Source organism: Alosa pseudoharengus, unplaced genomic scaffold (genome assembly GCF_046254945.1).
Source record: "Alosa pseudoharengus isolate Yale_2024_CS ecotype anadromous, Long Island Sound unplaced genomic scaffold, YU_APseudo_1.1 YU_APseudo_1.1_scf_12, whole genome shotgun sequence".
Lineage (NCBI taxonomy): Eukaryota > Metazoa > Chordata > Actinopteri > Clupeiformes > Clupeidae > Alosa > Alosa pseudoharengus.
In genome coordinates, this window is record NW_027468587.1 from 22,677,674 (window position 1) to 22,694,829 (window position 17,156).

The 17,156-nt window shown below is 39.7% G+C and overlaps 2 protein-coding genes across 4 annotated transcripts in view; both read left to right on the forward strand.

Annotated features, from left to right (window-relative positions):
- Window positions 1–2,235: 2,235 nt before the first annotated feature.
- LOC143118413 (uncharacterized) lies at window positions 2,236–10,260 on the forward strand. The gene is made up of 9 exons (XM_076279470.1): window positions 2,236–2,324; window positions 5,004–5,068; window positions 5,652–6,008; window positions 6,190–6,242; window positions 6,607–6,702; window positions 6,903–7,074; window positions 8,518–8,588; window positions 8,805–8,903; window positions 9,225–10,260. Exons 2-9 carry the CDS (start codon window positions 5,044–5,046, stop codon window positions 9,477–9,479), a joined length of 1,128 nt encoding a protein of 375 aa, XP_076135585.1. The 5' UTR covers window positions 2,236–2,324; window positions 5,004–5,043; the 3' UTR covers window positions 9,480–10,260.
- A 190-nt stretch (window positions 10,261–10,450) lies between these two features.
- Window positions 10,451–17,156, forward strand: part of inpp5b (inositol polyphosphate-5-phosphatase B) — a 31,404-nt gene continuing 24,698 nt past the window's right edge. Inside the window, exons 1-6 of one of the 3 annotated variants that reach the window (XM_076280496.1) lie at window positions 10,451–10,706; window positions 11,266–11,345; window positions 11,452–11,549; window positions 12,401–12,430; window positions 12,606–12,716; window positions 15,054–15,203. In XM_076280496.1, the coding sequence (XP_076136611.1) occupies window positions 10,650–10,706; window positions 11,266–11,345; window positions 11,452–11,549; window positions 12,401–12,430; window positions 12,606–12,716; window positions 15,054–15,203 (526 nt within the window). In that variant the 5' untranslated portion in view covers window positions 10,451–10,649. Of the gene's footprint in view, window positions 10,707–11,265; window positions 11,346–11,451; window positions 11,550–12,400; window positions 12,431–12,605; window positions 12,717–13,706; window positions 14,336–15,053; window positions 15,204–15,666; window positions 16,158–17,156 lie in introns of those variants that run through there. The other 2 variants (XM_076280497.1, XM_076280498.1) reach the window with 2 other exon arrangements.

The window sequence follows — 17,156 nt, forward strand, 5'->3', positions numbered from 1 at the left end:
CTAATGCAATTTAGTGAGACAGTTAGAATCATATAGGCCTTTCAGCGTGATTTATTTTTGTGGAAAAAATGTGCTGGACTGGGCGGCGGTCATATTTTGTACCACTCTGCGGTACATCTAGTTTCTTTAATTTGCATTGGGCAACAACATTGAAATCAGTCAGCACAATGCCATGGTAGACTTCATGAAGTCACTATTAAGTAAATTTCCTGGAGCAAAACCTGATATGACGGGAACGTGGCATATGCCGCCCTTAAACATATAAACCCTCTCATAAACCTGCATAAACAAACATGTGTTCCAAAGCCATTTCATCGACATTTTGTAGAACATTATGCTAAAGTCTGATTCCTTTCCATTTCAAAGTATCTGTGTTGGTTTTGAACATTTCAACTGAAAATTGAAGATCGAAAGGGTCTATACAACATAGCAAGTGGCATGAGTTTTTTTACTTTTGGACTATAACATCAATTTAAATAATAATTATTATTTACAAATTGTGAAAGCATCAAGACTAATTTCCCCCTAAAAATATATCCTTGTAAGTATAAAGCGCTATTGCTCCCTTGATAATGTAATCATGTTAAACAATGACAAAAGACACTGGATCTCCCTTAAAGGACCACTGAAATATTCTATTTTATTCCAGGAAGTGAATTTGATTATGCAACTTTCAGAGTGTTACTATATGTACAGACAAGTGATGTTCCTAAGTGATTATGCAAACCTGCAGGAGGTTGAGCCATAATACGACATAAACTCTGTCAGACTGACACCTTATTTCTCTTGGCTAAAGTGATGCATTCATCTACCAGGGCTAGTAATGCATCAGCAAATATTATGTATGAGTGTGACTGAGGTGTGAAAATCATTATGTGACCACAGCATTGAAGAGATCCGTGCCACTCAAAAATAAGTACTAAAGGCTACTAAAAGTAGACGGTTGAAAGTCTTTCTCAGAAACAGAGGGGTGAGTCATGAGAAAGAGCGGGATTTCTGCTGTCACCTGAGTGGCCCCCGTCTCTTTTGTGTCTCGACCAGGTATGCCTGCATTCCCTGTTCCTCACTCACACAAAGGGGCAATTGTTGTGCGGGGAGGCCTTTTCACATCAGTCGAAAAGTAGAGGTTTTTCATTTCATTTGGTGCACAAACCATGGACGGGAGCCCTTACAAACCCCTCCAACAGCCCACGATAGCCAATCAGAATGTCTTAATGTCACGGTGTACAACATTTAAAGTGACATGTTACGATGGCAGCTTTTATTAAATGCTATGGCGTGAACAAAAATAAAGATAGTTCAGGAACAGGTTAGGAAGTAACATGAACGCAGGGTTTTGCTCTATTTTGGGTTCAGTTACCTATTTGCTGGAGTGCTGCAATAGCGGTTTGCGTTTTCCCATTCTTTTGTTAGATGATGACTGATTTGTATCTTTGTTTCTTTCGCTAATTCGGGAATTCAGGTCAGGCTCCTGAATTCTTTCTTTCAATATTGAAGCCTATCCTTCCCCATCACTTAGTTTGCCTAAATACTTGGAGGACTAGCAGTTGTTAATTGTTTTTCTTCACTATTACTGTCGAAAGGAGGTGACTGGAACAGGAAAAGAGACTGACCTGTTAGTGAACTAAAGGAGGGTTCCCAGTGACACTTGATTTCAGTCACAGCTGATACTTCAACCTCTCATCCCAGTCTTGCCCATCTGTTAACTGCTCAGTCTAAATCAAAGACAGAAAAACCACTCTTATCAATAGATTACAAATGATTACATTACTGTTAAACTGAACCTACAAATCAGGTAACTCTTTCAGAATGTGTTCTGACTATCTGAAGACATTTCAACACACATTTTTGTCTGCCATAGATATAAGAATAAGACTGCATGGCTAATGATCTGGGAGCCATGCCTACAAGTAGGCCTATGGATTAGATTAGAGTTCTGAATATAATTTTGAAAATAATATGTATCAGTGAGGGAAAGAAAACAAATAGATGACCCAGAAATAACCTGATCCAAGTTTGTAAATTGATCCTCTCTATTGTGGTACACCCACACACTTTTTTTTGCAGGACTGAGGTCCCTCCTCAAAGGTTCCACCAGTGGCTGGAAGGCCAAGTGGGTGATGGTTTCCACTAATTAGACAACCTCTGCCGTGATGTCACCAGGGCGAGGGAGAAAAGACATCCAGAGAGAGAGAGGGGGAAAAAACAGTGAGAGAGAGTGAGTGGGAGAGAGAGGGAGGGAGGGAGAGAGCAGGAACAGTCGAGACATAATCTAGCGCTGAGGTACTCAAATCTGACAAGCTTGCTCTACCAACCTTTAAACAGTGAGTATCACTTACATGATTTTTTAATAGGCATACAGACTATTGATGTTGTTTAGTACAATGCGATGAACTATTTTGTTCAGAATATATCTCAAAGACGTAGATATGTATTAGGTTGTCATGGTTGCATACAGCAGTGATACAGCAGACTTAGTCAGATTGTATGGTCAGACAAGTATAATTTTGTCTGCATTCAAAATATTACATGTCAGCTACTTTGTCACTTTTCCTTGAAAATTGTTGTTAGGCCTACATTAACATATTTTTTTTTTCTCACAATAACTCAGTTCCACTGCTGTGCAGTTTGTACAATGAACAAAAACAAAATGTAGGCCTACCTATTTAATGCTGATGGCTTCAGAACACTTTTTGAAAGAATATGCCTAATGTCTCCCCAACTAGTAGCCTATGGTTCAGTTATCTTGAATTAGTGCAGCAATTGTTTATTGTTATTAGCGGCCAAAGCGATGTGGCACAATGGAAAGTGTACAGGACACCTGCTTATTGCAAAAGGGTCATTCCACGTCAGTTCAACCAGGGCCCACAGACTTAGGTCTCAAAGAATTCTGAAAAAATTACCAGGTGTACCTATGTTACCCAGGAAACACACTGTAAAATTACTCTTATGTAAGATCAATACTTTCCAAGATACAGCCAGTTTTACAGGGGGAGGGGGTGTCAATTTTGTTCGGCCTCTTTTTTTTTGTCAAAGTTCACAAGCCCACAGCGCAAGAACTAAACCATGTAGGAGGCTCAAATGTTGCATGCTGGTACATAAATAGGAATAGTATGTAGCAAAATCGTCACATTTGGTCTGGATAATCCTGCATGGTCATAGCTGTCCCTCAAAGTTGATACAAATTTTATTTTATTATTATGCAAATCTTTCTTTTTTATTTTCCACCCTGAACATGGGCAAAATGCCCCATTGACATCAATGTGTTTTATATAGAGTCACCACACTGCCACCTGTGGTTGCATAGAGTAACCTGTGGTAGCTCTATACAAAACATATTGATGTCAATGGTGCATTTTGCCCATGTTCAGGGTGGAAAGTGAAAAAGAAAGATTTGCATAAGACAAGTCAAATTGGTGTTTTTAAAAAGAAAAGATCATGGAGAATAAAGAAAAAAATATTTTAAAAATCTTTGTATATTCCCACAAGGTGTTTAGGTGCTCTGAAAATGAGAACCAAAATGATTTTTTAGACTTGTAAGGTCTGCTGTTCAGACCCTGAAGGAATTTATTTTCTGTTCATTGTTTTTTGTGAGAGTGTTTCTACTTATCTCAGGGAAAATAAATCAAGAGCCTATGTTGAGTACAAATATGTCTTCTGAAGGCTTAAACAGAGCCCAGCCAAAAACTCCAATAAAATTCGTATCAACTTTGAGGGACAGCTATGACCATGCAGGATTATCCAGACCAAATGTGACGATTTTGCTACATACTATTCCTATTTATGTACCAGCATGCAAAATTTTAGCCTCCTACATGGCTTAGTTCTTGCGCTGTGGGCTTGTGAAAAAAAGAGGCCGAACAAAATCGACACCCCCCTCCCCCTGTGAAACTGGCTGTATCTTGGAAAGTATTGATCTTACATAAGAGTAATTTTACAGTGTGTCTCATGGGTAACATAGGTACACCTGGTAATTCAGAATTTTTTGAGACCTAAGTGCGTGCGTGGGCCCTGGTTGAATTGACGTGGAATGACCCAAAACAATTAGGCCTATAATGGCAGAAGTGGACAAATCGTTTCGCATTTAACAGCTTCACAGGAAATCCTAGGTTTTAAATTAGTGTCAGTCTGCATCAGAAATTAATATGTAGCTGGTGCAAAGGTGTTTCCCAGAAACAAAAAGGTAGCCTGTGCTGCCTGCACTGTTATGTCTTATGTTTATAATGCCTTGCGGCTTGCGCCACGCAGTTCCTATGGTGGTTACCAGCGTAGGGTTAGCCTTTCTCAAGGGAGTGAGAAGTAACAAGGAGCGTTGATGCCCTAGGGATACAAGACAAGCAAACAAGTGTTAATTGTTCTTAGCGTGTGGGCGCATGGGTTTACCGTAAGACAGTGCGAACAGTAGATCGGCCGTGCGTGACAGTGGCGATCACTCAGGAAACGTGAGGCTGCCGTCGATCACCACAACATGGAACCATTCGTTTTCGGTGGTCAAACTTAACTGGTTGACTATTGCTGCCTTGTACCATCGTATATTCACAAGTGTGGGCCAGAAGGAAACGGTCCGCTGCAACGTTGCCCTAACTTCCCTGGGTGACCTGCAGCTGCGGCCACTGCTTTGAGAACATGGGATCAGTTTCACTGGAACAATTACAGGCTGTTGGCGCAGCAATCCTCCGATGACATGCCTCATGTAGATCAAAGAGAGGCACAGGTGGGAGTGCACGAACGGTCATGGCTGTTATGCAACCTCAGTTAACTTCATTAAACAGTTTGTGCTCCACAACTTATCTGCGCATAGCCACTGCAGATTCCATGAATTGTAGGCACTGGATGAAGCATAAAATGACATATCATTATAGCAACAGTAATCAGTGGAATTATAATGGAAACACCCTATCAGTGGAATTATTCTAGATTTGGATTGATCAAGCCAAAAGTAGATGTGGACGAAACAAATCTGCATCTTATTTATTTTTTTAATTTCATGTAATTTTACACAGTTGCCATTTAAAGGACTGATTCTACAGAGCAAAACTAAAGATGTCATCAGTACAGTATTCTAAAGGTAAGATGAAAATGTAGGCCTATTTGAGAGGCTAATTAGTTCCTCATCTTCAATGGATTTTGGTATGCCAGGTGTCATGTAAATATCAGGCATATGTGTCATGAAATTGATATTTTGTGTTCTTGACAGACATCTGTTAATGACCGGTTGGAATACACATTCTGATAAACTAGTGTAATGAGTTAGGCTACTCTTAAAGATCAAACAGAAAAAACATATTTCTCAGGAGGTTTAGATGAGCATATTTGAATTGTACCTATCCCAACGTTATTTCAGTTGCTGGCCAAAAACAAAACTTTGGATACACCTTGAATTTCCTGAATTTCCCCTTGGGGATCAATAAAGTATCTATCTATCTATCTATCTATCTATCTATCTATCTATCTATCTACCTCAAGAATAGCATCTGTTCAGTTATTGCATCACTTTCATTTAATTTCATTTGTATTTCACTGCATGCTGTTTCGAATTCTGTGGGTTTTTTTATGGCCGTGCTGTTACTGTGAGACACAAGTACATCCTGAATCACGATAAACAAATGGATGTCACAGATAGTTATCTCTCTCCTTGTTTTTTCAAACAGGTGTACTGGTCTTCTTAATATGCCAAGTGTGGCTTCCCTCATTTGCGTCAAGTGAGGTAACCACTGCGGCAACCAGTTCAAACTCACCTACCATGACCATGGAAACATCTTCTGTCTCCATGATGACTGATTCAACAACAATAACAACAAATGTAATGACATCTACAATGGCATCTAGCTCTTCCTCAGGATCTGCCTCTTCTGCCTCAACATCATTGTCCACCACGCCCATGGCCTCAGCAACGACAGCCGTCACAACTGGAGCTTCTGTTACAAGTTCTGCAGCAATGTCTGCATCAACTTACATGGCTTCTACAAGTATTGCCTCTACCATGACCACAGACAACACCTCAATGAGTAAGACTGAGTGCACTATTATGGGTATAGCAAATGTAGAGAAGACATACATAAAGCATATTGTTTTACTTGGTGGCTTACTGTTTTACTTGGTGGCTGGGACAGAGAAACAGTTATTGTTTTATAAACTGTATGTGTGTGTGACAGTGCTGCATGAATACATTTCTGTGTACATATCCAGATTCAACCAGCGGCCCTGACAACAGCACCATGGAATGGAGTTCCAACAGCACGGTGAGGGCAGGGTGAATTCTGAACCTTATGTTGCTGTCATAAGGCACTTTATCCCAATCGGGAGGCTACACCCGGGATGTAACTGAAGCGTTCCGTTCCATCCTCTTTGGCAGGGGTTTAAAACCTGGGGGCCTGGGGGCCAGTCAGGCCCGCCAGCAGGTTTAGCCCCTCTGATTTGATTTGGGTAGGAATATTAGAAAAAAAAGATATTCACATTCAGTTGTCTTCAGCAATGTGTAATAAGCTTATAAGTGGGTATAGTAAAAGATATCATGCCATGCACTACCCTCAGAGTGAGCTCAAAATATGCCCTTCCCCAGAGGAGAGTATACGCTAAATGTTCAAACCTTCTTCACCCTCACAGATCTCCTGCCGTTCCTTCAGCTGTGATTCCAACTGTTACTCGATGTTTATGAATATGAGCTCCAGCCCTTGCCCTTCCAATTACAACTACTGTGAGGTGACTGGCAATGAAATGATGGAAACCTTGTTTTAAATTATTAGAATGAAATGTATACCCTCCCTATAACCTTAATGTATATCCTTCAGTTTTGTTTTCATTAGTACTGTAGTTCAGTGCTGAAAATATTTGCTTGTCTTAGTCTTCCTCAGAGTGGTCATTGTTTAATTTCTGTTTTGTTGTTGTTGTTTTGTTTACAGTTACGGAAATCGAATGAGTCGATGTACTCAGTGGGATGTGTAGACTCCTGTGACCTTGACTCCACCGGCTGTGCAAACGACTCCCAGATCAGCTGTGTGAAGGAGTGCTGCAACATGACGGACTGCCTCAACACCACACTCCAGGACATGGAGCGCACCACAGGAAGCACAGGTATTTACCCAGTGGTGTAGTCTACGTCAGTGTTTCAAGAAGTACCGTCACACCGGTGTGACGGGAATGTTGGGAAATTAACATTCTAAAGAATATCTGGGTTCATTGAATTCAACATAGAATTTTAGAACCTTCAATTGTTGCGGAACTTAGAATGTTCAAAAACCTACACCTTTAAGGGTTAACTGGTGGGTCGGGACCCAAAAGTGGGTCGCGGAACCATTCTGGGTGGGTCGTGGAGCTTGTGGGTTAAAAATAAAATAAATAATCACCCATTTTAAGTGCTACTTTGTCAGATCTACAGTACTATCTTAATATCCTGAAGACTTCACAAATGTAATGCCAAACATCAGCATGTTCTAAACAAGTAGGCCTACAGGCACTTTGCGTGTCTTACCATGTAGCTCACCTTATCTGTTGGCTTGAACACTAAAACAAAAATATGGGTCGCGACTAAATGAACATGGGAAATTGTGGGTCCCAAAGCCAGACCAGTTAAGAACCACTGGTCTACGTGATACGCGGGAATACGCAGTATACCCACTTAAAAAGCGTCACCATCTCAGTATACCCACTTAAAATAGACAAGGATACGTATTAACATTTGGGGTTGATCATCCACTACAGCTAACTACTACATTACAGTATATCCACTACAGCTAACTAGACTACACCACTGTATCTTCTATCTACAACTATCCAAGAGAGCCAGGCTTAAAGGTGCAATCCGTGATGCTACCAATCCAGCAAACTTATCAGAATTTGAGTCTAGAAACACACATTTGGATTTGATTATGGGGCATGTTTCAACTGCTTCTGCATGCAATTGCATCGACCTAACCAATCAGAGCAACAACAAATGTGAATCCTGTAGAGAGAACAGCAAAAACATAGCATAGTATCTTTTAAAGTTATTGCGCTGCCAACATCTTGTATAAGAGTGAAATCTGAACAACTCGCTTAGCAGCAGCCTTGTTGTTGTAAACAAAATCAACTGAAACACACTTTGGTAATGTGGATGACTATGTTACTGTTGCTCATCTGTCCATCATTGTATAAAGCATCAACCAGATTAGATTGACCCCTGTGTGGGGGGTGCCGACCATAGTGCATCTTGTGCATGTGTGTGTGTGTGTGGTGGAGTGCCAACAAGTCTGGAACTATGACGGTGCTGTCAAGCTACAGGTTTAGTACATAATAGTTTTGGATACTCTCTCCCTTTTCTAGTATATCAATCCAAAGCTCCTTACATTGCTTTTAGTCTACTCATAGCAAGTATTATTGCATAGTCTACCATGTTTATCTAAGTTTATCTTATAATAGCTGATACAAAGTCTGATCCATACATTAGTGATCCTATGGCTAGCGTGATCCTAACACCAGATTTGGAGACTTAATAATATCATTGTTTAGTCAATTTGTCTGCCTTTCTTCCCCTCCTAGTTGCCCCAACAACGAAACCCGCTATGACTATGCAACCAACAAGCAAACCTGTGACCCCCCAGCCAAACAATGTATGATAAACAAGTATAACAAGGGCACAAAAAACAAGTGATATTGTCATTTATAGCCCATACACAGTATTGTAAATATTATCTACTATATATTTTAACATGTTTTCTACAAATGTATCAATACATAGGCATGTGTAAAATGAATCGGTCTTGTAAATATGAAAGCTGAAGTAAAATCAGTGAACTTATTTCATCATGCCTTCTGTCTGTCAACAGGGGAAGAAGTGTAAAGAGCTTATCTGTACCGGGGCAGACTGCTACAAGAATACTGAGGCACCGAAGAATTGGTGTTACGGACAAGACAATTACTGTGAGGTAAATTCATCTGCATAGATCCAATTATGTGTTTGCAGATTAATTGACTGACTCGGCTATGTGTGGTGAATTGTACACAGTGCTTCTTTGATAATTTTTTCACCACAGTAAAATGTAGAAGTGTAAAATTTAAAATGTATTTTTTTTTTTTTAAATATGATGTTATTGTGTTCAATTACCCCCCTTTGTCTGAATAGAGTAACAAGCATTGCAATTATTGCCAGTTTTAAAGCAAAAATGAATGACACCATGTAAACTCTGAGTAGTGTTGAAATCAACTCTTAAAGAGTTAATAAGCACTATTGATTTTGCTGTGCACAGTTAAAGAAGAAAACGGAGGGATCAGCAATCAAATGGATGGCTGGATGCACCAATAACTGCACCAAAGAGACTGCCTGTACGAGCTCGGCACAGTCTTGCCACCAGGAGTGCTGTGAAGCATCGGCCATGGGTGATTGCCTTAAGCTCGATGGCACAATGGTCATGCCCTCAGATGCCAACAGAGCCATATTCTCTCCCTTAATATTGCTGGTCACCACCATGATGGCCTGGCTAGTCATGGGTGATCAGCTGTAACATCTTCTGTTGTGTGTGTGTGTGTGTGTGTGTGTGTGTGTGTGTGTGTGTGTGTGTGTGTGTGTGTGTGTGTATGTGTGTGTGTATTTTGACCGTGCATATATTGTGCACATAGATTATCTGTTTTGGGAGTGGATATGATCCTATTTATATGCCCATATATGTGAGAGCATGTGTTTGTCTGCGTTTGTCTTTCTCTTTTTCTTTTTCTCAATGTAGATTATGTAGATTATATTGGCATTCCAACCTCATTAGTCAAGGTCTTAGAAACATTCATCTTAGGCACATCGACCATGTACCCCCACCCCCCCACCCCACCCCCAATACTGTAATATGACAGGCCCGTGTCAAAGTGTCTTTTTAATGCTCATGTTTTGGTAGTAATTTAACAAACTAACAATGCAGACCCAAAGATATTAGAATAGATATTATTTGGATTATTTGGCCGTACTATGTTGTTTACACCCCTGTTATGTGACAGTGTATATATAGCTTTATTCATAGAGTAAGATTGCTGCCAAAAAGGAAATGTTTTTGCACTTTATGCATATAAATAACAATCAAAGATTTATTATTCTTGTTGAAATGTAAGATCTTTACACAGTAGCCTAAGTATGGAATCATTTTTTTCTTTTAATTATTGTTATGATTATTAAGACTTACAGCAAACAGAACAGTCTCCAGAGATAACTTATATCAACATCTTTCCATGTCCAACGTGCAGAATTTTAATACATATCACCATTACATGTGGCAATGTTTAGAAACTATTATTTTGAAATCAAATAAACGTGTGTGTTTAATCCAAAGCATTGTTATACAGTGTCTCATTATGTATAATGACTACGTAGGCCTAAATATGGCATATTGCCAGAGAAAGAGTTGGGAGGGGAACCACTTCCAAGTCCAATATCTGACGTCACCCTAATCAGTGCGTGGCAATTCGGAAGTCTAAAAGTCTGGCAGATGAAGGCGAAGCACATCTGGAGGAGAAGACAGTGACGGATTAAAGGACAGCGATTCAGAAGACTAAACTCGATTTGTCTAGAGGATGCAAAATATACGACGAATCTGTCGATGTCTATACCGGGATATCCTCTTGGCTGTTTTAATACATCAACGGTACTAGCCAGTGCAAGCTAACGGTTCGTGTCGTCAGGCTGCGCAGGAATGGATCAGTCCATAGCAATCCAAGAAACTCTTGCCGAAGATGAGAACTGCATTATAGTATCCTTGCCAGCCTTTAAAGTGACCTAGCAGTTAATGTTGTGTTGCACATGTTTTAATCTTAGTTACACAGAGCTAACGTTAGGCTATGTTTGATTGCTTAACTAACAACCCTCCCAAGATAGCTGCAGCAGTAACATAAGTTGTAGCCTACTTGCGGGGGAAATTGCCTGGGGCGAGGCCTGAGAGTTGAAAGCTGTCATCGTGCAATTCGAAACACACGGCAAGTCACATCCAGTTAGGCTACAAGTCACAGAAGTAGCTGTTGTCACTATAATGTGTACGAAATAGTGACTCTATTGCATTTGCGTTCTCAAAACGTCTTTCTCTCAACTTCGAGAAATGAGTGCCACCCACGTAATGTATAGCGTGTGAGCATGCTCAGGCAAAGAACAAAAAGCATCTACTTCAAAATCTGTCCACATGGTGGAAATCTAGGGCCATCTAGTCTGTGCTGACACCGGATGAAATGCAGGTTAATTTATGATTTGTTGATTATCACGTCATTGTTCATACATTGTACGATACTTTAATGTTCTCCTTAACTTGTCTGCACCATGCGGTCCAATGTTTCATCCTTGTTAATAATGCCACTGAAAGCAGACTTTTGGGTTTAGTGGAACGTTCCAAAGAGCATGCGTAAGTTTATTAAAGTAAAGATGATGATAATGATGACGATATGCGTAACAAGTCGGTTATTTTACAACATAGTTTCCAAAATATTGTTCGTGACGTTGTTTCACAGGCTGTTTGTGTATGCACATTGCCGAATGGCAATCACTGGAGATGATGTCAGTTTGGATGGGATCATTCCTATTTCGTATGATTTTGCTGTTGTTGAAGGTATTCTATTCGCTCTACAGTTTTATTTTTGCATTTGAGAATATTTTGGTATTCACCGCTGCACCGTCTCAGATTTTGTTCAAACCTTGTCTGTATCAAGAATGGCTTCCGAAACCAACCCTGTAAAATATTTCTGTTCAAATCATGTCTTCGTATTATTTTCAGCCCTTGAAATTATTTCAGTTTTACAGCCTGAAAATTATATTATCTGGGAAGCAGATACAGCCTGAAAATTATATTATCTGGGAGCATATAATGAAAAGTATTTTAGGCAGTACAAACTTTGTAGGGTGGAAGACAAACATGTTCTCAGCATGACTGAACCATTAAAAGTTTGTAGGCCTACAGCATTCTCATCTACAAGGCCCTAGATTTGGGAAAAAAGTTCAGAACGAGTGACATTAAATACACAAAATGACTATAAACTGAGCTATTCCGACGTTGATGTTCGTGTTCCTACTAGTTACCCCACATACCATTTTAGTCCTATGAACATTACCAAAAAATGCAATCACACCTTGTTTTAGCCTTAATATATGTGTGTGAGCCAGGTAGTCGTGACAATGTGCATTTGTTCCAGAGACTTCAGATATTAGCTTAACATTAATAAAAGCAATTTCTGACAGTGTAAAAATGATACAAACCTGAGGGTGAAAAAAATTAAGAAAACATTGGAATTTAACAAAAATATTACTAGTCTTAGTTTTAGGACTTAAATATTAGGTAGACAAACAGAACCTATTTCCTTCTTTTGCAAATGATACGAGTATTTTATTCTGTGGTTTACTTTGGTAATTAATTTGAATATCCACAGTGACAGATTTGCTCTAACTGTGCCTTCTTATCCTCAGTTTCTTCACCAGATGAACTAGCTGTTGTTGGTGAGTGAGCCATAAATATGTGTAACAAACATACTAATACTGTGTGAAGAATGTGCGCCTTGAATGCAAATCATGAATAATAAAACTTTTTACAGGAGACTACTTTCATGTGTACTTGTAATGGTTGCCAATGCAGAAGCTTTTGTGTGTGTGTGTGTGTGTGTGTCTGCCCCAGGTGCTGACACCAGGCTGAGAGTAAACTTTCTCAGTGAGGAGCTGGAACTGAGGCTCCCCTTCGGTTCGCACACACGCCTCTTCCTCAGTGAGGTCAACAAGGCATGGAGCGGTGAGGCATCCAATAACTCCAACACAAATCAGTGCTTTTCCAGGTCATGGTCAGTGCGGGATAATGGTAGCCGGGGCCCTGGGAATTGGAATGCCCATACGAACCTTTGGCAAATTTGGGATTTGCTCTGCCTGTCCGTCTGGCCAAGAGGTCACTGAAGTCCATTTCCAATGTCCCTAAAACCCGGGCACGCAAATACAATCAATCGCTACAATCCGGAATGGAAGTGTATTCCTTTGGATATAAGTAAACAAAAAAGATTGCTACACTACTGAAATGATTTTGTAAGAGTTTAATGCACCAATTTAAGTTCAATTTCACTGCTAGTTACGCCACTGCTGTAAGTCATAAATCAATGAACCTTTCCCAGACCCATTCTCAATCTCAATTGAGAAGGGCCTGGTGTCGAGGCTAAGATAATGGATGAAATATTTCTAATTGCAGATATTTCTTGATGAACTTTCTTACATTCAGTGGCTTCTTCTAATATGCATAAAACAATGCATAAAAACCCTGTTATGAAGGAAGATATGTAAAATACAAATGTAAGGAAATATTTTTACTTAAGTCACATACTGTAAATGAAACACTTTTGACCTCAAAATGTATTTATTACGTTATTAAATATAATAGATATAAATGATTGAAATAAGATATATGGTGTAAACACATTCTATACTATTTAAACACAGTAAAAGAGAATGAGGTAAGCAGGACTGTTAGAATAATTGAACAAATTAGAGCCAGTATAGTGATTTGCTTACAGTAATTGGGTGGTCTGCACAGTTATGTCATTGGAATCCCAGTTGAGAACATTCCAAGAGCACCAGGAGAAGATGCAAGGAAGCAGTAATGCTCATTCAGAATCATTGTTACTCTCTGCTTCCTTGATAACATTTATTCATTTGGTGGACGCGTTTACGTCATACACTAGAGTTGCTTTTATACAGAATATCCACTCAGCTTTGGTATGAAGCTCTTCTGATGAATGGAGAATGCATTCTTGTTAGTTGAATTCTGAGTGTCGCCTTCTCAATTGAGCAGTAAATCACTGAATCATCATGGCAGAACTGGTGTCCAAGAAGAACCGGCCAGGCTTGTCAGGTGTGTTTTCCCACCTCATACAATTGAGGATGATCCCATACAGCAGCTTTGGCCTGCTGACTAATTATAAAACACTGTTGAGTGTAACAGACTATTTCCCTGATCTAGCATAGATCTAGCCCAGTTTTGCATAATTTTTGGGTTAAATATAAAACAGTACCTTCGTGCTTAGCGTGGATTTCCAATGAAAGAGGTGGAGACTTGTCTTGTCTATAGTGAATAGATTTCCTGTCTCACACTTGTTGTGGCTCATTTGCAAGAATGAGAAGATGAGGCATTGTTTTGTCAAGACGTGGACTTGAATGAAATCACTGCGTGGGCGAAGAGGAATACGGCTTGCTTTGTGAAGGATGTGTCATTTTTAGTGGGGACACAACAGCATTCAATGGACAGTGAATGGAGTAGCTTCTGTGAATCACAGAGAGTATGTGCGGCCACTCAGAACCCACACGTTGAATGTGAAATGCAGGCAGAGATGGAGAGTGAATTTTGTGATGACATGTTGAAACACCAAGGTAAGTATAGGGACTACACAGGCAAAGTCTTGGTGGTAGTTTGTGCTTTTACAATTGTATACATGTGTTTTGACGCCACCTATGACACTTGGCCTAGATGTGGTAAAGGATATTTTTGCTTGTGTGTGTGTTTGTCTGTCTTCCTGTCTGTAGCAAAAGGGTATCTAAATGCATGATGTGTCAATCAGACAACGAAAATATGACACTGTGCAGTTTTATAGAATTCAAATAGTGCCATTTATTTTAGGTCATGCTACTTTGTTCAGAACTCAGTACAGTATATTATGTCTTGTATGAAATGTCAAGTTAGACAGCTGTAATTGTACAACATCTTGTAATATATTCGGGAAATGGTTTTATGATGTTGATGATGGTGGTGTTGATTATTGGTAGTGTTATCATGCCAATGTTTTGTGAACAGTCCCTTGTATGACCATTTCTATTTCCATGTTTGCACTTTGAATATTTACAGACCAATGTTTCCCTTTATCTTTTAGATGTATTCAAATGTTTGACCAACATAGAGTATCATAAAGCTTCTCAGCTGTATGGCCATGGCAGTCCAACTGTATTTCTTTGCTGCTTCTAGAAATCAGCCGTGTTTTGTTCATGCGACCATTTTCCCCACTTGATCAATATTTTATGGAGCCCCGAACGGGACATGGGCAAAAAAGGGATTCTGTAATTAGTGGTAATGTTAATTTCTTTCTTTTTTCAGATGTCTGCCAACAATACCCAGCTGCAGCACCCAGGTTTGAGTGGTTGGCAAAGTATCGTCGCAAAGTAACAGCAACCAGAGGCTCTCTGAAGCAGTCCCTATCTCCTCTTGTGGAGCCATTGTCCAAGTTGGGCCACAACAAGAAAACAGGTAAGGTTCCATATCCATCATATCCATATAAGGTTGAATATGTTGGTTACATAGCACTCCACAGTTACTAATGTTCTACAGGATACAGAAAAACAGTTTTTCTTATTGTGCTGATTCTGAGCACAAGTGGGAAAACCAACACACCTCAGAGTGACATTATCCAGCACCCTTGTTCTGTGAAAGGCATGTGACTCATCTCTTACCAATGCTAAATGCAAATATCCGAGGTTTTGGGCTGGTTGTGAATTAGAGACCATTTGCTGTGTGCACTTCCTCTTTGCATCTGTTTGGGTGTGCAGGAGAGAAGTGACACAGGCTTTTCTCTGCACCTGTCCACAGATTTTCCCACTTAACATGTTCTGTGTCTACCCATTACATCTCAGCTAACCTGTATGTCTGCATTCCAGGAGCCTGTTCGCACTGCAGTTTCTTTATCTTTCTTAGATCATGGTGATTCAGGAAATGGTCTCATCTCCTGAATCCCATACTAGTGTTGTATTGAGACAAAATTAACGGTCTTATATATTGTTTTGCCCTTCTATTTTTCCAAAAGGTCTGTTATAAGTCAATGGCAGTGTTTTATGTATTTGTACCTTTGAAATTGGCTGCCTTACCTAAGTTAAACCAGATATAATACAGATGTAGGAATGCAGATGTGAGTAAGTGTAAATGAATGTCACAACAGAAAAGCAATTATATGCCGAGTTTAAATGTTTATGATACTGTTCTACTTTCATGTCCAGTCTACTGCTTAAGAATTTTCTGAGGCCAAGATCCGGAGTAGGTTGATTGCTTTGGCCTTACGCACTTCACCATTGTAGCAACAGGGAACGCCTCTGGTAACAGTCTCCTGTCAAGAAAGGTTCTGCAGACCACTGGAATTTTTCAATCACGACAGAATGCGTGAATTGTAGTCTGTGTGCAAGGAAATGCCTCATATGAGCAAGAAAGCTGGTAAGACACCATAATGGTTCTTTGGATGTTTTTAGAGTTAGTGCTAATGGTTAGGTAGTTCAAAACTTAGTGCAACCTGTTAGTGAGATATCTGGCAACGCTAACGGCCATATAGCTGCACTTTATCGTAGGATGCGTTAAGTTAACGATAGCTATAGATACTTTTTAGATTTAGGGGTGTCTTAACGTTAACTACCGTTAGCCTGGCTGGCAGTTTAGATTGTAACATCGACTACAAATAGTTGACAGCGTAAGTACATACATGGTCACATTGTATCCCTGAGTTTTGTAGCGCTATATAAACGTTAGGTAGATTTAGCTAGTGAGACACGCAGGTTAATGGTAAATAAGGTTGTTAGTTTGTTATACCTAGCATTTCTAGCTTCTAGTTCTAATATTTACCAGTTACGATAACTAGTGTGTAGTTCTCAAGACAACACAAATGCGACGGTAGCGTGATTCTGTTAGCTGTCATAAGAGTTAGCATCGTAAGCTAACGTTACTCTTTGAAGAAATAACTTCATGCAACATTTGATTGGATTAAGGTTTATCTGCTTCAAAGTCGATTCGTCCAGTGTATCCAAGATACTTCGCATAACGTTACTAATTTTGGATAGAGCTGCCTTGTAACTTACCGTCAGGAGTTCCTTCGGGCAAACCGCTCAAAAACTGCTAATTTTAGTCAACTAGTAAATTGCTTGTTTCGTTTCGTGCATGAATGAACTGGATTAACGTTAGTTACTTTGCTCATTTTCTTCTGGGTGTAGAAGTAATTTGTGTGCTGGTTTGATGATTGCGTACTGTACCAGAATTGGGCTTTGCCATTCTGTTGGCTCAGTTAAACATTAGTGTGATGTTTTGGTCTCTAGCCTACTAACGTTAGTCGCTTAACATTGGTTAGCCTAACATACTTCCAGAAAGTAAAGTGAAAGTAGTCTCTCGGTGTAGCAGTGCTATTGTATTTCACGATATCAGGTCTCACACTGCCTGGAGTTTGTG

Bases quoted from the DNA above. Each gene is read 5' to 3' on its own strand.
- LOC143118413 (XM_076279470.1), top strand. From the start codon at position 5,044: ATGTCATCAGTACAGTATTCTAAAG. The intron at 6,009-6,189 runs GTAAGACTGAGT...GTACATATCCAG, and splicing joins CACAGACAACACCTCAATGA to ATTCAACCAGCGGCCCTGAC. The intron at 8,904-9,224 runs GTAAATTCATCT...TGCTGTGCACAG, and splicing joins GACAAGACAATTACTGTGAG to TTAAAGAAGAAAACGGAGGG.